At 37.8% G+C, this 24,294-nt stretch overlaps 3 protein-coding genes and 1 long non-coding RNA gene across 4 annotated transcripts; all 4 read right to left on the bottom strand.

Annotated features, from left to right (window-relative positions):
* Window positions 1-363: 363 nt before the first annotated feature.
* On the bottom strand, window positions 364-2,895 carry FNR1 (ferredoxin-NADP[+]-oxidoreductase 1). The gene is made up of 9 exons (XM_089612072.1): window positions 2,617-2,895; window positions 2,306-2,534; window positions 2,076-2,209; window positions 1,906-1,984; window positions 1,698-1,789; window positions 1,523-1,600; window positions 1,333-1,395; window positions 1,000-1,234; window positions 364-659 (listed from the first exon to the last, which is right to left on the bottom strand). The coding sequence occupies exons 1-9, from the start codon at window positions 2,722-2,724 to the stop codon at window positions 592-594; spliced, it is 1,086 nt and encodes a 361-aa protein (XP_089468198.1). The 5' UTR covers window positions 2,725-2,895; the 3' UTR covers window positions 364-591.
* Window positions 2,896-5,793: 2,898 nt separating this feature from the next.
* On the bottom strand, window positions 5,794-8,379 carry SEC22 (Synaptobrevin family protein). The gene is made up of 6 exons (XM_089613575.1): window positions 8,240-8,379; window positions 7,540-7,757; window positions 6,848-7,008; window positions 6,619-6,765; window positions 6,358-6,434; window positions 5,794-6,215 (listed from the first exon to the last, which is right to left on the bottom strand). The coding sequence occupies exons 2-6, from the start codon at window positions 7,725-7,727 to the stop codon at window positions 6,132-6,134; spliced, it is 657 nt and encodes a 218-aa protein (XP_089469701.1). The 5' UTR covers window positions 7,728-7,757; window positions 8,240-8,379; the 3' UTR covers window positions 5,794-6,131.
* A 5,212-nt stretch (window positions 8,380-13,591) lies between these two features.
* On the bottom strand, window positions 13,592-16,125 carry LOC149399704 (uncharacterized). Its single transcript, XM_089612811.1, has one exon. The coding sequence runs from the start codon at window positions 15,582-15,584 to the stop codon at window positions 13,788-13,790; it is 1,797 nt and encodes a 598-aa protein (XP_089468937.1). The 5' UTR covers window positions 15,585-16,125; the 3' UTR covers window positions 13,592-13,787.
* Window positions 16,126-23,033: 6,908 nt separating this feature from the next.
* Window positions 23,034-23,531, bottom strand: LOC149399703 (uncharacterized). Its single transcript, XR_016296397.1, has 2 exons — window positions 23,392-23,531; window positions 23,034-23,267 (listed from the first exon to the last, which is right to left on the bottom strand). It is a non-coding gene; the product is annotated as an uncharacterized LOC149399703 (long non-coding RNA).
* Between the last annotated feature and the right edge of the window lie 763 nt (window positions 23,532-24,294).

The following is a 24,294-nucleotide window of genomic DNA, read 5'->3' as shown; positions in this document are numbered from 1 at the left end:
TTTTCGGGTGGCTAATTTTTTGAAAAAAAAACCTTAAACATGTAAACAGTAATAATAATAAAAAAAAACAGTAATAAAGGGAGTTGTAATAAATTTTATAAATTCATAATTTATACATATAATTTTGAGATAACACTTTTTGTTACTTCACAAAGAAAAACATTTCATGTGTTTTTCTCTTAAATTTCAAACTTCCAATTGTGGTATTAGTATAAACATTTTAAGCACTTTAGTTGTCAGTTTTAAAAAAATATAAATAAAACTATTTACAAGTTATCAGTTTGGCGCTGTGTCTTACAATATGTCATTAAACACGATATTTTATCATTTGATCGCAAGTATCCTAAAAAAATACAAAGAGCGAAGTCGAAACAGATTTTCATATATAATGCACTTTCTCGCGGTTCCTCGTAAACGATATTCATATAGAGTCCATAATTATGCAATATGCTTCATCGGACTTTTTAGAAAGAAAGAAAAAAAAAGTAATAGGAAGGACAAATTAAAATGACATTACCTATCTACATACATCAATGTAGTGGAAAACTTCCAAAAGAGAAAGAGGCATATTTGTACAAATGTATAACAAAACTAATAGACTTCCACATTCCATTGCTCAGACTTCTTAAGCTGCTTCTTGTAGTCAAACCAATCAATGCCTGCACAAAAATATTTCAAACACAAAAATGAACCATTACGTAAGAATTTGTATTTACAATCGTTGAAAATCTCACAAAAAAAAAATCATACTGATAAAGAGGCTTAATTGAAAATGTTTATAAGATCATGAAACAACATATCACTTAACATTGCTGTATCATAATCTAGAAAACTATGTTCAACTGGTTATGAGATAGAACTAATATGTATAGGCTTGCAAGAATTGAAAACAATAGTTGGTTCAAATCTCTTAAGGGAATGATTGATCAAAACCATGTCCAAGTTTTAGATTGAAGATATAAAAAAAAAAAAAAAAAATTAAATTTATTTTTCGCTTACCGTCTTTTTCGGCCAAACCGAACATAATGTCATCAATTCCCTTTTCCATTCCCTTGAGACCACACATGTACACAAAAGTGTTGTCCTTCTTCAGCATTTCCCATAGCTCCTCTGCGTACTCGGCCATTCTGGTTTGAATGTACATTTTCTCGCCTTTCGCGTTTGTTTGCTCTCTGCTCACCGCATAGTCAACCCTAAAGTTCTCTGGGGCCTTCTCTTTCATCTTGTCGAATTCCTGTAGAGACGACCGTTTTTATGATTGTGACACGTGTACACAAGTTTAGCAATTATCAAATGAGATTTTGTTCCCCCCCTTTTTTATTTGTCACTAACCTCCTTGTATAGGAGTGAGCTACTAGTGGGGACACCCAAGAATAGCCAAGCTAAACCATTGTACTGCAACAATAAATTAAAGATGCACAATTTTGTTAATGTGAACAATAACCATGGAGTTGAATTATTTGAAGAAACAACAAATCAGAAGTGAATTGTGATAAATTGAATTGATATTGTTCCAAGTTACCTTGTAGTCCTCGTGCTTCTCGAAGAACATCTTCCACAAGAACGATCTGAACGGCGCAATTCCAGTTCCGGTAGCAAGCTACGACAAAACAAAAAGGAAGATCACATCATAACTTTTGGTAAAGTTTAATTATCCCTAAAAAAATTGTAGAAAAGAACGAGGCAATTGGTCTTACCATGATGATGTTTGCATTTGGGTCTTTTGGCATAAGCATTTCCTTTCCAACAGGTCCAGTGATTTTAACTTCAGAACCAGGCTTCAAGTCACCTAAAAAACAATTAAAAAAATAATAATAATTCAAAAGTCCCATTAGCTAGCTGGGGCACATCTTCAGAAAGAAAGGAGTGTTAAAAATATATAAATATTGGGAAATTCATTCTCACACAAAAAGTTGGAGCAAACTCCTTTGACAACCTCTCCTTGGTCATTGGTATACACCAGCCTTTTAACACAGAGTGACACCTGATATTATCACAAAATCAAGAGCTATCTTATATCCATATTTCCATTACATGTTATTATAGTCTTATACATATATATGTAAATAACTCACAGTCTTGGAGTCTCCAAAATCCCCAATAGCACTGCTGGCAATAGAGTAGAGCCTCAACTTGTGAGGCTTCCCATTCTTGTCCTCTCCATCAGCAATCACTCCAATTGACTGCCCTTCTCTGTAAGCCACCTCTCCTAATCAAATCATACCAAATCAAATCCACTATTAAACCAACCACACTCTATCTTATAAAATGGAATACATCAGATCTTAGTACAGAAATGAATTACCTTCAGTGGTGAAAACCATGTGCCAAGTCTCTCCGGGGGCGTCGTCGCCGGTGATCTTGGTGTTGAGGAGACACCTTCCAACGTAAGGGTTCTTGGGCTTGAACGTGTTCACGATGACACCTTCTTCGTTCTTTTTCGAAACTTTCTCGACTTTCTTCGGCGCGTCTGTCACCACTTGGGCTCTCACTGACACTGACACCGCTCTTCCTCCGCCGTACACATGATGACCCTGCTTTTGTACGTACGTACGCATAATATTCATTAGCCATTGATAATATATGTATATGTTACTACTGATAATTTGATTGTACCTTTTTCAAGGAGATTCGGTCAGTGAGGATGGTTGAGGTTCTGTTGGGGATCAGCGAGCTTGATTTTGTTGAAGGGAATGAAACAGCAGCAGTTACTGCAGCTGCCATGGCTGCTTAATTATGAATTATGAATTATGATGAAGAGGGAGAGGAGAAGGAGAAAGGAAATAATTAATAATAATAGGATGAGAGGTGATATGTATTTTTTTTTTTAAGCAAAGTGGAGTGAAGTAGTGTATAGATGTGATTTTTTTTTTTTTCCTTTTCTTTTCTTCTTCTTGTGTTTTGGATGTGGGATTATGAGATTGGGTGGAGGAGATTGCATGGCTATAATGCATGTGGTAGATAGTTGAAGATAAGTCTTTGTATATAATGTGTGTATGTAGTGCAATTTGTGAATGTGTGTGTGTCTATATATGTCTCTCTAACCGCTGCCTCTCAACTTGATCTTTTTTATTCTAACAAATGGGCCAAATGAAATCCTGGAAGTCAGAAATTAGAGTGGACTTTGGCCTTTAATATTGGCCTCTTTTTTTTCTTCAAATTATATATAGCTTCCCTTCATTTGTGTCATTGTATACTGAGCATATTGAACAAAGATATTTTTGTGTTAAAAAAGTAAAATCCGTCATTTTCGTAAAATTTTAAAAAATCCATGTAAAATAGCAACCAAAATCCGATGTTTCTGTAATATCTTTTGATAAATTTGTGAAATTTTGTCCGGTCCATTTTAACATGGACAGCAAGCCCAACGAACTCAGCCTAACTCTAGGCATGCATTGAGCTGTTCTAGAGCCCCTTCAATCATATGTTTTTATCATAAATGATATAAAATTATACACAGATAAGAGTAAATAAGTTGGTTATTTCACATTACTACTTTTTTTCAAATTAGATAGATCTATAAATGTTTAGTTACAAACAAGTAATTAAAGGTGTCAATTTTATCAATATTAGTTACATATTCGTAACTAAACACTTTGATCTGTCTAATTTGAAGAAAAGTAATATAAAATCAGTCACTTATTTACACCTAATGGCGTCCAAACCCCTTTATCCAATTTCTTTCTTTCTAGTGTAAAAGCAACTCTTTATGTATTTATCCAAATTCTCAATTCTTATCAATAAACTAATACTCGACTGTTTGATTTTATATATTGCTCATTAGTTCTTGTTATTTATTATTTCATATCCACATTGTTTCAAATCTTATCATGAGTTCTTGTTATTTATTGTTTCAAATCTTATTATTTCACTTTGTTTCCATATCCACAAGTCCATAACTGTTTTTTTAAGGGCATTTACTGTCAGTAGAGATGGAACCCACCACCGAAGATTCTCACGTCAACGACCAATATTTAATAATTTTCTTTTAATAAAATTTTGTTATCTCGAAATAAAATAAAATGATTAATCAGATTAAGAAGGAAAACAAAACTCTTGTTACAACTAAAAAATTATTTTCAGAATTAACAAGCATAAAATATTAACTTCAGTATTTATCTCAACCTTTTATCAAATAAAGGATGATGTAGCTAAATAGCCAATTTAAAGTTATGAATTTGCAAAATAGTCAAAGTTTGTCTTAAATGAGTGAAATAGCCAAATGTGCAGCAATTTGGTTTCAGAAAAAATTTTGACCCTAAGATTAATTTTTTTGAAAGTGATAAATTGCTTATAATAATAATCAATAATTTTAATCCTGGCTGTCATAAAAATGTTGAAAACGTAAACTTGACTACTTTGCTGAAAAGTTGAAACTTTGGCTATGTTGTTAATCAATAAGTTTCAAATGGCTATTTTGTACAATTTTTCCTAAAATAAATAACATTACAATTTATATCGTAGTATGGGAAAATATTTTATCAAGAGTATCTCTCGTGTTTAATCAAAATGCGAGATTTATCCCTTCAATTTCTAGAAATATCATACCTATCCCTTCAGTTTAATATAAATGACATATACCTCTCCTAAAAAAATGTTATATTACAAATATCACCATTTTCGTTTATTTTTTACTAAAAAATAATTTGAACTCCCAAAATACCCTTAATGAAATTTTTTTATTTTTTATTTTATATACAAAAAATTAAATTAAAAAATTTCTTTATAAAAAGTTGAGGATTTTTTTTATAAAGAGATATTTTGATTTTTTTTTAATAAAATAGTAAATAAATATTTAATCTATTAAGGATATTTTGGGGAGTTCAAATTATATTCTTGTAAAAAATAACGAAAAAGATGATATTTGTAATATAATATTTTTTAGGGGAAGTTTATGTCATTTATATTAAACTGAAGGGATATATCTGATATTTCTAAAAATCGAAGTAATGAATGTCGCATTTCGATTAAACACGAGAGATACTCCTGATATTTTCTCTTGATTTTAAGCATTTACAGTCTTATAAGCCCATCGATAGACCTAGTAATGCTCAGTCCAGCTTACAACGCAACCATTGCAAATGTAAAATTTCTTTTATATAGTTGAGAATAAGTTTACTCATGAATTATGAATCACATTGCCACCTGATGAAAACATGTCAAAATTTAAATCTACAAAAACGTTTCTGTTCCAAACCTTCACTGCTCATTTCAGCTTTAAGCAAGAAAAAAAAAAAGCAAAATTACTTGCCTCAATTGAACTTCACGCCAAACCCAGCATTCTCAACAAAGTATGCATATTTGTAAAGCATTCTCTCTCCTCGGCGAGCTCAAGGGACGAGCTTCTTGCTGGGCTTATGGGTCGATGATAGTTGATCACACCGTACTCTCTTCTTAACGTGATTGCCACGATAGATTAGGCAGTCTTAACTTTTATTAGAATGTTAGTAGTTTCTTAAATTCCAATATTATTCAGTCATTATAAAAAAAGTCGGTCTTATAACGCAAACAAATATTAGAGATTAATTTCTTTTTGGGTGTTTTTCTTTGTTTAATCTTCTCTATTTCTTGATATAATTTTTTTTAATCTTAATATTAGTAGTATATTTATATAAATTCCTTGTTTTTATTCGTCTATATTCGGTATACCAATAATTTTGAATCGGTATAAATCGGTTGCGATATTAAAATTATTATGACCTATCCGTCGACCGTTAATATATCAATAAAATCAAAACCTCGGTATCGATACTGGTATTTTGAACATTAGTCTATCCAAATGCAAATGCACCCTTCTTAAATAGCTGACTGAATATATAAATGGAAAAAAAAATCAATGAAAAATTCTATTTAATTTTTCAATAGGATAGTATGACGCTTTGTAAGTCGACTAAATTTGGTACTCGTCTCTTCCCGTTCCGGCAAGTTATCTCAATTCTCAAACTAAGCCATCAACAATGATGAGAGTTGTAGTAACAGCAAAATATAGTTTCTTCTTTTCCGAATTCTCAAGGCACCAAAATCGGAGCTCAAAGTCTTGATTAGTAAGCCATCCTCAGCAATGACAAGTAGTCCCCATCGAAATCGCGAGATTTCCAAAAACACATTTTGATGCAAATACATCAGTTCGGTCACCACAGCTTGGTCTTGACCCAGAAGAGAAGGAAGACAACTCCGAGCACAATTGCAACCGGGGCCCACTTACGAATCAAGGCCTATACATGTAAGGGAAGGAGAGGTATAGCGTGAGACCAATATCACAACGTTGAAATCACGGGGATCATTCAGATGAGATCTAACAGAAACAATCACATTGGACATGGATAGTTTATCAGCTAATAATCTGCTAGAGCTAACCTGCCGGTTTAGATCTCTCGCCTTATCAGCATAGACCCGAGACTCTGATGTCAAGCGACTGGACATTTCACTGACCTCTGAATTCGGAATTAAAAAAAAAAGAAAAAAATTGTCATGTTTTTTAAATTTCAGGGAATAGAATGAATTTTTTTATACGCTTTAAGTTTGTTAGGAATATTGAATTTTCATGTATCATACACTTTTAGTCCATTCAAACAAAGACCTCAATGTAAAAGACAACAATGAGTAAATATGACTTACGGTCCAACTTTTCACCAACGCCAAGAACTTCCTGCACATTTCGGGTCATTATCTGGTGGACTTCATAAAGCTCATCATTCAATTTTGCAATGTTCCGCTGGGTGCGTGTGTCCTGGTACAATTTCTTCGTTTTCTGTATGAATGTATCTAGAGATACAAGGAAGATAATCAGACAACAATATAAAAGCAAGATAAAACTTCGGTAATTTAAAAGGGGGAAATAACGTACCGAACTTGATAAAGGCATAAGGTCTAGCTGCAGTTTCAATTTGTGCTCCATTAACACGCTCAAATTCATTCTTGAGATCTTCAAGGTACTGAAATGCAAGTTTCTTTGGGTAGGAACGGTCACACATCGTCAAATAACAAACCCGTCCTTCTATTATATAACTACGGCCATAGGTCAAGGTAAACAACAGAATCTGCCTCGATCCACATATTGCAAAAAGACGTTGCAGAAGATAGAAACAGAATCCAATTTCATTATACGCGAGGTTGAATCGTAATCACTACTCAAGTATCAAAGTGTGAGACTAACGAAGGACTGGATTGTACTTTCCTGGTTGTCAAACTCATTATGCAAACAATATTGTATAGTAACCATATACAAAACTATATTTGTAGCTCGGAAATCACTAGCCTTTGAGAAAACGTGACACTTAGCCTCGAAGAATCTAACCTAGAAGCTTCCTCACTAAGCCACAAGAAGTTGAAAAAACAATCATGGATGTAACCATATGAGCCAAGACCGTTTCATTCGTTCAAGTATCAGCTGGTATCTTAAGTTAGACAGTCCTATGCAATAATCACCGTTTCTGGACTCTACAGCTATTGTATCTACCTTAATTTCGACAATTAAAATAAAGAAACATTAGCATAAAAATAATAAACAAACGCATGGAAATAAAATCACAAGGATACTGAAAAATATAAGGCCCGGTTTCAACTGACATCCTAGAAGCTTCGTTTAGGCCTCTCGACAGGTTCTTGAACAACGACTTGATTTGCTGCTTGTAGAATTCCGAATCCTTAACATCACGCCCGTCATCAAGTCCCTCAGCCAATTGAAGGCCATCCGTGACTCGAGCAATCATTGTTAGCTTCACCATCTTCGCTTCGCAACTATACAATGGAACAATCTGCATTACCATAACGCCAAGGTTTTTAAAAAAATGACCATGCTTGAACACCACTTTGCAGATTAGGACTTGTTATAAAGGCTTCTTCTTTTTCGTTTACTTTTATTCAATTTCAACTAAGAAAAACGCAAAAATACTAAAAAAATTCTTTTTCTTTTTTTTTTCCCCCCTTAAACTTCTAAGTCAAAACCCAGGACAAAATCCTCCAAAATCCAAATACACGAACAAAAACCATCATCTAAGCCCTAAATTCAGGGACCCTGGAATGCTCTACCTGGTATATCATGATTAGACTTTGCCGATAACGGAATTTTAATTTTAGACGATTTCAAATTACATAAACTAAAAACAACAAAAATCACTCTTCGAGTAAAAAACACATCAATTATATATTTTCATAATGAAATAGGGAATTCAAGCAATACTAATCAACACGTCAACAAAATAAAACAAAAACCTGAAAGTTAGAGTTCAAACATCACCTGGTGGTCGTGACGATGAGACGGTGCGATACGGTGGGAGATGGCGAGATCGCGAGCAATTGGGTTTTCTTTTTTTTGATCGGAGAGCAATTGGGCTTTCTAATTGTACAGCTATCACTTACTGTTTTTATATGTAATTTTTTTTTGTGATATAGGCATCTTTTTATTATTATTTTATTTTTTAGAACGAGTGATATGGGCATTTAAAGTCTTAAAATTAATTTCAAAATTAGGCAACAAGTTTTCAAAAAAATTAATCATGCCTTCCAAACACACAAACAAATTACTTAATTACACATGATTTCAAAAATTTTAATTATGCTTTAAAATTATTTAATCCACCATCTAAATGCAACAAAATATTTGAAATTTATTCACCTACAACGAGAAGGTAACGAAGTGTCAAAATATATTTTATCATGCTTGCTTGTCATGAGTGCGGGTATATAAACTCACCGTCGACGAATAAAATCTTTGATGGATTTGCTGGCTTGCTCGATTACAACTCGTGTCGTCTTAATATAATGTAATTTTGGTAAAAAAAAAAAAAATGAGTGTTTGTTTTTTGAGGTCCAGTGTAAAATTTCGGGAGTATTTATTGCCTCATAAATTTTGTTATCTTTTAATAATTTTTTAAAGGGAATATATATATATATATATATATATATATATATATATATATATAATGAAATTGTCTAATGAGATACTAAAAAATAACATGTAACGAAATTTAATAAGAAAAACGAATAGAAATTTGTTGCAGCTCTTTTTAAGAATCTAGCGAAAAATTTTAAATTAAAAAGAATAATAATTTATCAAGTAGTCCTTAATTAATTAATAAAACAATAAATTTAATTTATTATTTAGCTAATTAATTTATTGTGAATTTGGTGAATTATTTCTTTTAATAAAATTTAAATTATGTTAATCATATTGTTAATAATAGGCGGACAAAGGCGGACAAATAACAAGAAAAATTAAATAAAATAAAAAATATTAAAATAAATAAACTAATATAATAAGAGAAAGGATGATTCTTCTCAAAGGTTATCTATCTCTAAGCGACCAGGTGTGAATTCTAATTTTCGTCTCTTTTTTCTGGTTCCCTTTGTTTTTCTCCCTCTCACTCCGACACAAACGTACATTGAACATCAAAATATTATGCGAGTAAAATAATTCGGCTCAAGAAACTTAATTTGTGATCATAACTTGGAGTTTGATTCCTAAATACTCAATTAGCCATTATTATTTGTTCGAAGTATCATGGAATCTTTGTAGAGGCAGTTATGATTTCTTGTGGACTTGATGTCATCGATCGTAGATCAAAATAGTGAAGCAATGCCGCGATTTGGGGAAAGGTACAGGTGGTTTCTACCGACCTGGTTACCACGATGGAGGTAAAACTTCAGTTGAATATGATGTGCCTCGGTAAAAATTGGGACTTGGCGACAGTGCTAAACCACCCATAATACCTACCGAGTTCTATCAGTTGGTACAGCGAGCAATCAAAGATTCTCATTCCTTCATAGAGGAAAACTATGGAGTTGGCACAGCAGAGAAGCGACTTCCATGGAAAACAACAGACATCTACATTCTGAACTTCTGTTCCTCAAGTGGCCGAGCTTGGCTTTCATCAGGTTTTGTGTTATGTCTGTTCTCACTTGAGTCGTTTCCATTTTAGGATTACGATTTTTTATTTTTTTTTTATTTTTTTTTTATCTTCTTCACGGCACAGAACTGGAATCGGAAACGTGAACCTTTGGTGAAGAAGAGGAATTTTAAAACGATTTTGTGGTTTACCTATTCTTCTTATGAATTGTGTATGTAATGATGAGAAAATTGGGGAGATCTACATGTTGGCATATCACTCCACGATAACTGCACAAGTTAATTCAATATTTTTTTTTTGTCATAGTTTGTGCGTGTGTTGCCATTTGACTGCAGTTTTTATTCCCACCTGATCACAGTAGTACTTGGTAATTCCTTAAGTTTAAGATCAGAAACAGTTTAGCCTAATTTGACCTTTGAAGCTCTTATAAGGATCTGCGAACATCTGAAATTTTGAGTTATATTCTCTACGTTTTATGGTATATGTGTGTCAAGCTGAAATTCCTTTTTTCAATTGTTCCCTTTTTTGTTTACATTTTATTTGATTGGATGTATGGTTATTCCTTGTACGCTGTGTTGGATTTAAATTTTAAACCTCGTGATTTTTTATCTTCGGTATTATGATACTACCGTGGTTGCTGATTCGTCTAAGCTAATCTGGTTTTTGTCTTAGTATGATTAGCAGATTAAGCATTTGAGCTATACTTTTGCACATTTTCATATTTTTGGTAGCTGCAGAACATAAAACTATTGTAACTTGGGTTTTATTGCTTTAGATATTAGTTACAGTTTAATCTTGAATCCGAATAAGAGAAATTTGAATCCATCCGTGTATATTCATGAGCTGTACTAAACAAAAACATGAGTCAAAATGTGTAGATAAATGACTAGTCCTCAAAATGACAGTAACAATTTGGATATCTTTGGAAACTAGTAAATCTGAGGGAAAACATATCCATTGTATTAGTGTTGTGCGGATTGAGGAAAATTCGAGGGAAATAAAATTTGACGAAAAATGTATAACTAGTATTAGAGAATTTCAATTTGACTTCACATTAGATAATTTCGAAATTTCTCTAACATTTTCATTTTCCATCATAACATCCGGTTCCAAGCATAACCTTAATTGAAAGAAAGATTCTTCAATTGAGGTCACACCAGCTATGTATTTTTGAAACAGCAGTTAAAAAGACTTGTCGGTCGGATTGTTGTAACATTCATTGTGAACTTGCCAAAAGCGAATCGGAGTTTTGTAGGCAGGCCATAAATCAACAATATTATCCATAAACATCCGTGCTTGGCGGAGAAGAACTCCAGAACTAGGACGATGCAATGAAGTTTTGACTTTTTCACTGCAGATCTCCTCTTATGCATATGAAAAGCATTTTAAGATTGTCAATTGAAAGCTGTGATCAATTTGTATATATATATATATCTTCATAATCCCTCTACATGTATAAGTCCACCTCATCAATGTGAGAAGAAGAAGAAGAATGATGTCAATGAAGTTTTGACTTTTTCACTGCAGATCTCCTCTTATGCGCACGAAAAAGTATTTAAGGATTGTCAATTGAAAGCTGTGATCAACTTGTTTATATCTATATCTTCATAATCCGTCAGCATATATTAGTCCACCTCATCAATGTGAATTACGGTGCCAATTGAATTACTCAATAGTTTCCTAGAGGCTTAGATGCTTTCCCAGTTTATTGATTTATTTATTTTTGTAGTATGAAAAAAAAAATGAAATGACGACGATTGATGAGTTGGCTACCAAACTAATTACATTGGCTTACATGGTTGTAAATTGAACCACCATCTTTCGTATTTCGTTTGTTGACTTGTACTCTTCCCTTTCAGATTTTTTCATGTTGATCATAATATCTTATGTTAGGTGAGGCGGTAGTGCCACGTGGCAGTATCCGGCTCAAACGCCTATGATCATGGTAAGTCTGTGAACAAACAGTTTGCCGATAAGTAAGGCTATCAACAGTTAAGAGTATGAATTTGAGAAAGTTTGTGCATTATGTATCTTTTTAATCAGTTTGGTGATTGGTCCATGAAAATTGAAACTTTTACAATGCACTTGAAATGGGAACACCGCGTTATCATGTCGTGGGGTTGTTTTCACCGAAAGCAAACATGTAAAATCTGTCGCCTTGTCGTGGCTTCGAATCATTTTTTTTTTGTCCCATACGTGTCTCAGTTGATGGTACAACGAATGACATTTGTCTTATCATATAGGCAGGCTATAGATCTCTTCTTGCGATGGCCGATCAGAAAGTTTACATTAGTGCACGTCATATGAAGAAAAACCGTCCTTGTGATAGATGTGTTAAACTTAAACCTCTATATATATTTATAATAGAGTTGTTGCGTGATTTCTGGCTGCTATACCATTCTAATATATATATAATATCTTATGAAAACAATATGAAATCAAACCTTGTCGGTTGCCACTCAAAAGGCAATAATTAGCATCTTAATTCAATTTGCTGCTATTGTGCTTTACATGTTTAGTTTTCTTGTACAACTTGAAGTTTTTTCTCTGAAATCAAGTAATAACTTCCTTGTTCTCTACATTATTATTCTACAGTGACCTCTTCAACAAGTATCTCACTAGCAAACCGCTTACTTTCTACCGGGATTAATTATTTTCTACTTTAGATTATATCTGAGATTAAAAAATAAGTACTTTAAAGATTTCAGAGTTCTTGTATCATCTGCTTTTGCAGATTCGACTTTTCTTGTATATACTATTTTCATGTATCAATCATGTACATGCATGAAAGCAAAAGTAAGCCTAAATGAATTTTAAATCGAATTATGAGTTTTTTTTAGCTGTTTAATATTCCTCTTGACTAATTAAAATATATAAATTTAACTGATTAAAATATCTTTCCTCTAGATGCCCGATGGCATACATTATCATATATTATTTTATACTAATTTTTTTTTTCTAATAGGGCAGCTTGACAATTGACCCTATTATTTGCGCCAATAGGCTTTTTTTTTTTTTTTTTTAAAAGAACTAACTTGAGTTGCGTCAAGAAGCGGTGGTTTTGATTCATCAGAGCCTTTTTTTTATCTGTCCCTGCTTTTCGCATTCACCCAAAGCCAAAAACTAAGATTTTTGTTTGTGGGGCTTCTTTGACAGTTGAACGGTTCAATGATTGGATTAGGTGTCCAAAAAGGGGGGATTTTTTTTTTTTTTTTTTTTTTTTTTTTGCTTTAAGACCAGTTAGTGCACAAATGTTTGATAACGATTCTTTTGTTTATTTTCCAGGAAAAAAAAAAAACTGTTATTGTTCTTACTTACCGATTAAAACGCACAAGCTTCACATGTCTTAAAAGTTAAAACATGATGTCTTTTAGTGATTTTCTTTCGTTTTCATTTTTGTTTTGAACCACATAGACTATTCCAAGATAATAATAATAAAAAAAAAAAGGAGATCAGATTCAGATTCATTTTTACTTCTTAGTAGTTGCATTAACAATTTAAACCTATTATGAAAGTCTTTAGTGATGACTGAGGAGCCAGAAGAGAATTTTACATAAAAACACGTTTAGTTGTTCATAATAATCCTTTTCCCAGGTAAAGAGAGTTGTAGAAAAGTTTTCTTTTGGTTACCCTACCCGACCGCTTTTCAAACTGCCTTCTTCAAGAATCTAAACCTATATGCTGTAGCTATTTTCAGTATTTGAAGCTTTGAACCAAAAAAAAAAAAACCAAAAAAAAAAAAAAAAGAGTTCCTCATTCAATCAATTAGAAATCCTTTAGAACAATTACAAAGGGCAGGTGATGATATATTGATATATACACTCCACGAGAAACAATAAAAGAAGATAAAAATAAAAGAAGTAAATAATGAAGTGAAACAAATCCTCCAATGTATATAACAAATTTTCTAATTTAAGTAAAATTCACCAATCAACAAAATCAATGTAATCCTCTGGAGCCTCTAGACTGATAAAGCTCCAACCTAGTCTTGGCCTCGAGCAACAAGGACTCGAGCGTCTCGTCGTGGGTCATGTGGGCTTGCTTTGTCGCCCAATCGAGCACGGTCAACGCTTCAGCCTGAGCAAGGTCTTCGCTGTCGGGGACGTGGAAAGCAATGTAGCACAAGAGAAGCAGCGCCGGCGTCTGAACCATCTGTTCCCCGAAATACACGAGCTGCACCAAATGCTTAGCCCCGCCCGCCTCGATTATGGCCTTGGAGTGGTCGAGGTGGAGATAGTTGACCGCGGAGGCGAACTTCGACAGCGCTATCGCGGCCTCTCTCGACACCTCGGACTCCCTCTCGTCGAGAAGCCTCACGAGCGGCCCGATCATCCTCGTCTCGGTGGCCCTGAACGTCCTCGCGAGGTTCCCCACGGCCTTCACGCAGGGTATCAGAAGCTCCGAGTCCTCTTTGTCGATGATGCTCAGAAGCTGGTCCACGACGGCCTTGCAAGCCGGCGAGCTCGGCTTGAAAGCCGACCGCCTCAGCTCCGAGTCCTTCTCCGCCATCGCCGTGATCTCCATCAGCGCCATCGCCGAGTTGAACTTGACGTCCTCGGGCCCCTTTTCGAGCAGCACCGCGAAGCAGAGAAGCGCCCTCGACTCGGTGATGCTCCGACAGATGGCCGAGTTTCCCCTGGCGAGCAGCCACAGAGCCCGAGCGGCCATGGCTTTCATGGTGGCCTTGGTCCCGGCGTCCTCGGAGTCTCTCCCTCGGATGCTCGTCATCAGAGGCTTCGTCGCCGCCGCCGCCGGCGGAGCCGCGATGGCGTGGGAGACGAGGCTGTACATCTGATTGGTGTTGGTGTCGGTGGCGGCTTTGACGACGGCGTGGATGGAAGTGGCTTTGGAGACGGCGACGGAGTACTTGCTGTGCTCTTGGACAGTCTCGAAGGCGAGATGGCTGACGAGCAAGCGAATGATGTTGTGCTGAGCGAAAAGGTCCTGCGATTTGGGGTGAGTGGCGGCGAGCTCGGAGACGGCCCAGGCGACGACGGACTGGGATTTCATGGGGCCGTCTTTGAGGACTTTGGCGAAGACGGAGCAGGCGCCGGCGTGGAGCATGTGCTCGACGCTCTCGAGGTCTCGGGCGAGGAGGCCGACGGCGCGGGCGGCGCTCTCTTGGCCCTCGACGGAGCCTTCCTTGACGAGGCGGAGGAGGGGGCCCACGCCGCCCTCTTCGATGATGAGCTTGCCGTAGCGGTCGTTGTCGCGGGCGAGGGAGACGAGGGAGGCGGCGGCGTCGGCGCGGTTGTCGAGCGAGCCGGTGCAGAGGATGGCGATCTGCTCCCAGATGAAGCAGAGGATGGGCTCGTTGGCGGCGATCGGGGGGAGGCCGAGGTAGCCGTCGTCGCGGGAGTCGGCGGGGGCGGAGACGCGGAGGAGCCAGGACACGTCGCCGACGGAGCTCTCCAGCTGGATCAGCATCTTGCGGAACGCGGCGGCGGGGATGATGGTGAACACGCGCTTCATCAGCCCGTTGGCGCGGCACTTCTGGGCGAGGGAGAGGGCTTTGTCGAGGACCTGCTCGGTGTCGTCGATGATGCGGCGCGTGGGACGCTCGTAGAGCTCGGAGCTGGCGCGTGCGGCTTGGCGGAGGAGGCCGGCGAGCTTCTCCGTCTTGGATTTGAGCTCCGAGCACTCTTGCTTGAACGAGCTCGCTTCCTCCGCCGCCTTTATCACCTGGTCCGCCAGCTGGATCGGCTTCGCCAGGATCTGCTTCACTATGTCCGCCATAGTCGACCAAGGAACAATCGACGCCAATAACAATGGCGCTCTTGCCCTTGATAAATCTCAACACTTGAGTCTATTGACTCTTGACTCACTCGCTGCTTAATGGGTAATCGAGAGAGAGACAGAAATTGGGAATTGGGTCTCTTTTTTTTTCTCTCTCGTGATAGACGGAGGAGAGAGAGAGAGAGAGAGATATTGGATGAGCTGGAAATGAGTAATGGGGATTAATGGAATTGATTGATAATTGATTAGCCAGTGTAGAGATGAAAATGATCGAGAATTGAAAAAGGATATACGAAGAGACGACGAGGACGAAAATGATAGAGAATTGAAAAGGCGAGATATAAATGTTGGTTTTTTTTTTTTTGGAATTCTCGAGCGTTAATTGCGACTGAGTTTCTTGGCGAAAGAGACGACGAACTGTTAAAGGTGTGAAATTTGGAATTGGGAAGAGTCTTACTTACCACCGGTGGACAGGTTTTACAATGTCAAACGCGTTCTTCTTCTTTAGTGTATTTATTTATTTAATCCAACATCCAATGAGGTTTTTATTTGGGTCACGTCATCTATTTATATATAATACTTCGTTTTTTATTTTTTATTTATTTTTTTAGGGAACTTCGTTTTTTATTTTATTTACCTAGTTGACTATAAAAACAGAGTGCAATACCAAATAAATAAAAGAAAGAGAAAGAAGAAAGAACGGATTGCTGTCATGGTTAACGAGTAACGACGACCCGGCTCTACTGGGTCCCACAGCCGGGAAAATAGCTTTACATGTGCTCCGTTAATGTTGAGTTCAGTTTGATTTGCTAGTTTTTATTTGATTTCCTTTGTTATTTTTAAGGAGTATAAATTAGATGTTAGTTTTTAGTTAGCAATATGTAGAAAAGAAAAGAAAAAACATTAGTCTACGAAGACGAGGAAGAGGAAGTGAATACATGAACATGTTACAGTGCCTATGGTGATAGGTGAGGCTTTGGAACAAACCATAAACAAAAATAAAATCGGCTCACAATTCCGTAATTTTGAATTTTACTATTTACACTCTCTCTTCTATTCCTCAAAAATTACTTGTGTTTAAAATTTTTGTGTGTCGTTTCTTCTTTTGGGACTTGATATCCAATTTATTTATTTTTTTGTTGAATTAATAAATAAGGTATTTTAGAGTGATAAATTATATATCGGAATATTGTGTTGAATTTGTCAACAAAAAATTAAAAAAAAAATATTGAGTTGGAAATGCTCTTAATGACAAATTAACAGGAGGAGAACAAATAATCATATCTCCTTAACGATGTGTCATATATTTATTTTTACGTTATTAACAGCAATAAATATAAAAAAGAACTTACCCTTTATAATTTTTTTTATTACTTGCTCATTTTGGGGACCTCTCCTGTCCATATGCAATCGTGTTAAAGGCTTGTTAGTTCCAAAGTGCATTTAGAAACGAGAAAAGAAAAAACGACTTGTACAATAAATAAGGACAAAGAAATGGACAGGTAGGTACTCACTCAATCTGTTCTCAATTAGTCTTTTTGTTTTTGGGATCCCTTGCCTTTACTTCATCTTCACGTTATATTGATCGAGATTCAAAAGTGAATTTTTTTATATTTTTTTTTAAATAATTCAAATTGAAGAATTTAATTTATGCTATTTTTTTTTTTAGGAAATGCATTGTGCTTCCATTAATAATAGGTAAAACACTGATACATGCGAATAACATCTTACATTGTGTATCAAAGACTCAAGACGAAGTGAATCTAACACTAAGTACAGATAATAGCGCATCTTGTGCTTGCTTTCGATCGAGGGAATAGCGAATAACACATTCAAACTCGAGCACTTAAATGACTTTTTCAAAATACCCAAAATGATTACTGGATATATCCAATCAACCAGGGTCCAATAAGAATAAAGAAGATAATTGGATATATACAATTAGCCTCCGATCTCTGATATTCTCTGTTGAGGACAATAACTCCTTTTTTGCAAGATACCCCGTCCTTCCAAACATTCAACGCGCTGCACCCCCCCGCTGAACACGACCTTCCGGGATCTCGAAGCGCTCCAACCTGCACCCATCAACAGACGACCCACCGCAGCAAACAAATCCAAACTCCAGATTAGGGCGACGCCGGGAGAGGATGACTCCGTAAGAGAGCTCGGATATGGGATGAGTCGGACGGAAAAAATCGCCGAAGAAGATGGTTCATAGCATAAAGGATAGGAGAGACAAGAGAATTGAGAGAGACTGACTATATATGTGGATAAGATTTAGAACGTTTTCCTCTCCCCAAGTCGGAGCCGCGCCTGGCGTCCTGGTCCCAGGAGGGAATCGACGACGGCGGCGCCTCTATAGATATAATCCTAGGGTTTTTTTCCCTTTTGGAGAGAGAGAGAGAGAGAGAGAGAGAGAGAGAGAGAGAGAGAGAGTAAGCGTCGTAGCCCAATAGGATGACTGAATTAATTTAGAGTAATTTAGCAAAATAGTCAATTTAAACGTTGAGAATTGCTAAATAGCCAAGGTTTGGTAAATATTAGGTAAATAGTCTATTTTATATATTTACAAACGTAAATATTAAGTAATAGTCAATGTCATATTAAGCCACGTCATCATTTATCGCTATTTATCTAATATTTATAAAACATTGGCTATTTAGCAATATCAAACGTTTAAATTTGCTATTTTTCTAATTTTTTGTATTAATTTATGCATTTCATTTATATATTTTTCTTAACTTATAGTATCGTGCAATTCGGAACTCTATAAGCTGGAATTTGGTCATAATTATGGGGGCAAAACCATGCGATTAGGCAAAATTGGACGTCAGATATCACTCGTTCCTTTCTATGATCTATGTTCTGAAATTGGTTGACCCTTTAAAAAAACGATGTTGACCTCAATGATCATTAAAAGAAAAAAAGTAAAATAAAAATAAAAATAAAATATAAATTCTTATAACAATGTAATAGCTAAAGAACTTCATGTCTATTATCATTTATCACCAAAGTGTCTGTCATGTTAGGTTTTTTTTTTTTGTTTTTTTTTTTGTTCCAAGGTATGTCATGCTAGTTATTTCCTTAACTTTCAGGTCAACTAACAAAATTTCTGCCTGCGTTCTATTGCTATAAAAGATCTAAAATAAGAAGCTTGAAGATGAAAGCTGGCAACTTAAATATTTTATATGTTGTTTAGGTGTATTAGGAATCTTTATGCACATATATTTTTAGCATAAATAAGAAGGCATATACATGCAGCTGGCAGACTCTCGGCCTCTAGTGTTTTATAACTTTATACAAATAAAGCGTTTTAAGCGTAAATACTAAATAGCATTCGTATTTTGAACATATTAGTGTAATGCCCATTTTACCAGAAAAAAAATAACAAAATAAAATTGTGTTTCTCATTGGGATGTAGTTTATTTGGTACATCCAATATGATAAACGTGACTTGAAACCGCTTTAATCTTCAATTGGACTTGTTTCAGTAGTGACTTGGATCGAAAAACATGGATGATCTATGAAGGAATTGGTATAGTGAGGGTCGTACAAATAGAGCGGATCGGACTGGTAAAATTTTGGATCGGATCAGAATGGTAAAATTTTAAACTGTTTAACTTTAGACCTTTGGTTTAAAAGATAGTGATACATTTCAGTTGACGGTTTCAACAGTCATAATGAGTTCTAAAATTACACATGTAATGTATGCATATCAACTGTTGTACTAGATTGTGAAAAATCCAATTGATGTGATTCCATGGGAAACTTCCTACTTTGTTACCAGTGTTTTTTTTTTTTTTTTGAAACGTGGGCGGCACCACGGGAAAGTTTCATAAAAACCCTCACTTAAAGTGGCGGAGGAAAACCGTGGTTACATCAACAAATTTGATCCTTAATAACATCATCCATCGCGCACGGCGGGACAAACCCCAACCATCGCGAGCTCGAGAGTACATTAAGAGCAAAACGCGCCATATTATGCGCCGCTACATTGCAAGAACGGGGAAGGAAGGAGATATTAAAATTTAGAAAATTAGATCTTCTAACCTTAATGCTCTCCAAGATGGTTCCCAACTCCGTCGAAGGGGCCTCGTTCTTCGTGATCGCATTCACCACCTCGAGACAATCGGATTTCACCTCAATACTCACGATACCCAGCTCCTCGGCAAGACGCATCCCTTCACGAATGGCGAAGGCTTCCGCAATAGGAGGCGAAAATCCCGCTTCTTTAGTCGTAATCTCCGAAGCGATAACCCATCCCCGGCTATCCCTTAACACGGTCCCGGTACCAACTCTCCCATCCCCCACGGCCGCATCAACACAAACATCGACGGTGCCGGGGGGCGGGGGCTGCCACTTCATCGGCACACGCGGACTTTCCTTGGGCGCCGGGGAAGGATGCAAGTTGGCCTTACGATACTCGTCAAGGAAACCTCCAGCCCACTCCACGAGGTCCCGTGGATCCCACTTGTTCTTCCCGGCCGAGACAGTGTTCCTATGGTTCCAAATCTCCCACATCAAAACCAAAAGAAAATCCAATCTACTAACCTCGATGTTCTCCATAGCGGTGACAAGGAACGAGATGACATCTTCCCCACGAAACCCGTTAACGAGGTCGCCAAAGCTAGAGAGATCCCAAACCTTTCGAGTCCACCTACACCCCCAAATCGCATGAATGATAGTTTCCGGGCCACCGAAGCACAGCGGGCAGCGGGTGTCAGCGGTGATTCCCCTACGAGCCAGGACCGTCTTCGCCGGTATCCACCCTTTGCACACTCTCCAAATGAAAAGCTTAACTTTGGGCGGGATCGAGAGTTTCCAAAGGGTCTTCCACCAAGCCGAAGTGGTATCCGTATTAGACGAGGAGGCCCGGTTACGGTCGGTCGGTGACGCCGCCATAGCAAGACGATATCCACTCTTGACCGAAAATTCACCGTCTTTGGAGAAGTGCCAACAAAGCTTGTCGGGCAGCCCTTCGTCGCTCTCCGGGATAGCAAGGATAGCGTCGACATCGTCTCTAGTAAACATTGCACGGATCAAGGCTTCATTCCACTTGCCGTCGTTGTGTTTGAGCTCCGCGACGGTCATATTATCGGGAATAGGTGGGGGGTCATGGAGCAAGAAGTTACGCGTCCGAGGGACCCATCGGTCACAAATAACATAAACCTTCTCCCCATTCCCGATCCTCCATCTCGAGCCTTTTTCGATGATTTCCCTCCCCCACATCAAGCCCCGCCACAAAGAGGAGCTCCTCGAGTTACTTTTAGCGCCAAAAAGGTCCCCGTCCGGGAAGTAACTAGCTCTAAACACCCGGCCGACAAGACTTTCCGGAAATCTAGCAAGCCGCCACACATTCTTTGCTATAAGAGCTTGGTTAAAAAACTCAAGGTTTCGGAAGCCTAGACCACCCTCCATCTTGTGCCTCGTCAAACTATCCCACGCACACCAATGAATCTTTTTTTCCTCGCCGCTACTACCCCACCAAAACTTAGCAATGATCTTGTGGATGTCGTCGACAAGCGTTTTGGGGATACGGAAGCAACTCGCCACATAACCGGGGATAGCTTGAAGGATCGCTTTAATGAGGGTTTCACGACCGGAATGGGAGAACCAAATCCCTCTCCACGATTTGACCTTATCCCACACTCTTTCCCGGATAAACGAAAAGAGCTCACACGTTCTCTTACCGGTAAAAGTAGGCAGCCCGAGATAGCGCTTATGGCAAAGCGTGATCCCAACTCCAAGTCTAGCGGCCACCACACTTTTGGTTTCTTCCGGTACCGAGCGGCCGAAAAAAATGTCGGATTTGGAGAAGTTGACAACTTGACCCGAGGCACTAGAGTAGGTGGAGAGACACCGCGCCACCTCGTCGCTTTCCTCCATGCTAGCCCGGAAGAATATAAGGCTATCGTCGGCAAAGAGGAGGTGTTACCAGTGTTAAAGGGTAGAAATTCACCATCCGTACACGAACTAATATATCACAATAAAGTTGAACTAAAGGCGCCACCAACGAAGCCCGCTCAATGGCAAATGAGTCCTAAAGGTTGTATATTTATATTTATATGGAATCTATATTTCTAATTCATTTGAGTACAATTATATTCTCATATTTGAGATATGGAATATTTTGTAAGGTTTATTAGGAAAATAACCAATTTACACGTGGATATTACTAAATAATCAACGTTTGGTACTACTATTTACCTAAGATTTATTAAACGTTGACTATTTAATAATGTTAAAATGTTTAAGTTGATTATTTTCTTAATTTTCTGTTTTATTTATAAGTTAGTTGATTCATTTAACTCTCCTATTTCTTTCCGCATCATAGTTTATAACTACGATCAGTTTTAATTTTTCAACTTTTTTCTTACTTAATCACTGTTATTAAGCTAGTTGATAAATTATGAAATCAATATAATACGAGTTGGAAACAATATATACTATATTAGAATATATAGAATGATATTGGAATAATCTTTCTTGTATGACATTTGTAGTCCATTAGCTAAATTTCTTGAGTTCTCAAATTAAAAAATCCAGAAAAATTAAGAAAACAAAATATATATTAAAAAAAAAGTAAAAAAACATTCTGATAATCAAAGATAATTTCTTGTTATCGCGTAGTCTTTTCATGTTTATAGTTGTTTATAAAAGTTAATACCAATAAATTTGTCAAACAAAAAACAAGAACACACATTAATTTCAACTCTTTATATAGTAGTTTATTGTTGATTATTACTGCTAATATCAAACGCAAAAATTAACACAGAGACAAACAGATAGAAAGAATACGAAATCAATAACACGATTTAAAAACATATGTTTATAAAGATTTATATCAATGAACGAAAACAAAATAGAATACGAATCAAAAACATAATCATACATTAACATATGTTCTTTGTATGTGTAAATCAACGGGATATGGTCAAGAAAAATCTGATAAATTAATTATCTGTATCAAGTAATAATATATTTAAGACCTTCGATATATTGAGAGAGAAGAGACTGGAGAAGAAAGTTTCTCTGACTTGAATATCTGAATTAAGGGTCAAAATCCTTTGAATAGAGTTATACAGAATGTCTAGATATAAATATCCATATTTTTCACAAATTAAGGTTTTCTTTTCCACTTCCAAATTTTGTCTTTTTTTTTTTTTTTTTTGATGCTATGTTAACTTTTATTCCTATCATTAATTATTATTACTAGTCCACCGAGTAGAAAAAATCATCAAGCACTTGGACAGCAAGGTGCAATATGAAGAGCAGTTATTAATATTATTATATGGAGCTAGAGAATGAGGGGTCAAATCCAAGAGTAGGTGAAAGAGGACTCGGTGCCTCAAATCCCATCCCAGTTAACATGACCAGGTAAAAATATGTAAACAATATAGCACATCAACCGAAAGCGAAAACTAATTTATAGAGGCCATCAACTCAGGAGAACCAAAAACCAAAGACTATGTCCTGAATGCATAAACAGTATAAAAAAGATAGTTGCACAATTTTTTTTAAATCCTTTTTCACTCTGTTACCTTCTTTTTAGTCATCACATCTCTCTCTATCTATCTAAATATACATATATTTCATTTTCAAAGTGCAGAAAACAACATTACAGACCAAAAAAAAAAAAAGTTAAAACTCATGCCATAGAAACATCTTCCCATCCACCCTAACCTGAAAAAAAAAAACAAAAACAAAAACAAAAAGCAAACAAATCACACATAAAAAATCAACTAATGACATGACAAAAAATTAATAAAAAATTACCAAAGAAGATATGTTTCAAAAGAGTGTGTACCTTGTTTCACAAGGCAGGTTCGGAGTCCTTTTTCCCTGCGATCCTCCTGAAAATGTCCTTGAGCTTGTGGTGGCGGAGCATGTGGAGAAGCACGGCGTCCTCTCGGGCGGGCCCGGCATTAGCAGCGGCGTGGTCGGAGGGAGAGAAGACGAGGTCGGAGAGCTTGCTCTTGCCGAGCTGGCGGCGGTACTTGCTCTCCTCGGCGGTGTCGGCGGCCACGAGGTGGTAGACGTACACGAACCGCCTCTGGCCGAGGCGGTAGGCCCGCCTCGTGGCCTGCCTCTCCACCGCCGGATTCCACACCGTGTCGATCATCACCACCCTCGACGCCCCCACCAGGCTGATCCCCTCCCCGCCCGCCCGCGTCGACACCAGCATCACCCTCGCGGGCCCCCCCTCCCGGTTGAACTTGTTGATCGCCACCTGGCGCTCCCTCGCGCCGCGCTTCCCGTCGATGCACAGCACCTGGGCCCCGTCGGCCCACCCGAACTCCGCCCTCAGGTGGGCCGCCACGAGCGCCAGCGGCTCCAGGTACTGGCTGAACACCAGAACCCGCTCCCCCGCGGCCGAGCAGAGCCGCACGAGCTCCGTCACGAACCGGGTCTTCACGCCCTCCTCGTGCCGGGCCCGCAGCGACCGCAGCAGGGCCGCGTCCGCGGGGCCCGGGAACCCCGACGACGCCCCGAGCCGCAGCGCGAGGCTCGGGTGGACGGAGATGAGGGACTCGGCGCGCTCCTGGAGGAGCGGGTCCCGGCTGTTGGGGCGGACCTTCCGGATGAGGGACAGCTGGCGCGGGGTCGGGACGAGGAAGAGCACGGCCTCGTTGATCCCCGGGAGGCTTTGGTCGAGGACTCCCCCGCGGTGGGTGTGGACGAAGGGGTTGATGATCCTCTTGATCTTCTC

The sequence above is a fragment of the Urtica dioica genome, chromosome 4 (genome assembly GCF_054948205.1).
Source record: "Urtica dioica subsp. dioica isolate 48M chromosome 4, U.dioica_male_clone48M_v1_H2, whole genome shotgun sequence".
NCBI lineage: Eukaryota > Viridiplantae > Streptophyta > Magnoliopsida > Rosales > Urticaceae > Urtica > Urtica dioica.
Note: the sequence above shows the minus strand (reverse complement) of the source record. Positions and strands in the feature narration are given on the sequence as shown.

Bases quoted from the DNA above. Each gene is read 5' to 3' on its own strand.
- FNR1 (XM_089612072.1), bottom strand. From the start codon at position 2,724: ATGGCAGCTGCAGTAACTGCTGCTGTTTCATTCCCTTCAACAAAATCA. The intron at 1,235-1,332 runs GTTAGTGACAAA...TCGTCTCTACAG, and splicing joins GCTCACTCCTATACAAGGAG to GAATTCGACAAGATGAAAGA. The intron at 660-999 runs GTAAGCGAAAAA...ATTTTTGTGCAG, and splicing joins CGGTTTGGCCGAAAAAGACG to GCATTGATTGGTTTGACTAC.
- SEC22 (XM_089613575.1), bottom strand. From the start codon at position 7,727: ATGGTGAAGCTAACAATGATTGCTCGAGTCACGGATGGCCTTCAATTG. The intron at 7,009-7,539 runs GTATCCTTGTGA...CTATGGCCGTAG, and splicing joins ACCGGGCCTTATATTTTTCA to TTATATAATAGAAGGACGGG. The intron at 6,766-6,847 runs GTACGTTATTTC...TTGTATCTCTAG, and splicing joins TTATGCCTTTATCAAGTTCG to ATACATTCATACAGAAAACG.
- LOC149399704 (XM_089612811.1), bottom strand. From the start codon at position 15,584: ATGGCGGACATAGTGAAGCAGATCCTGGCGAAGCCGATCCAGCTGGCG.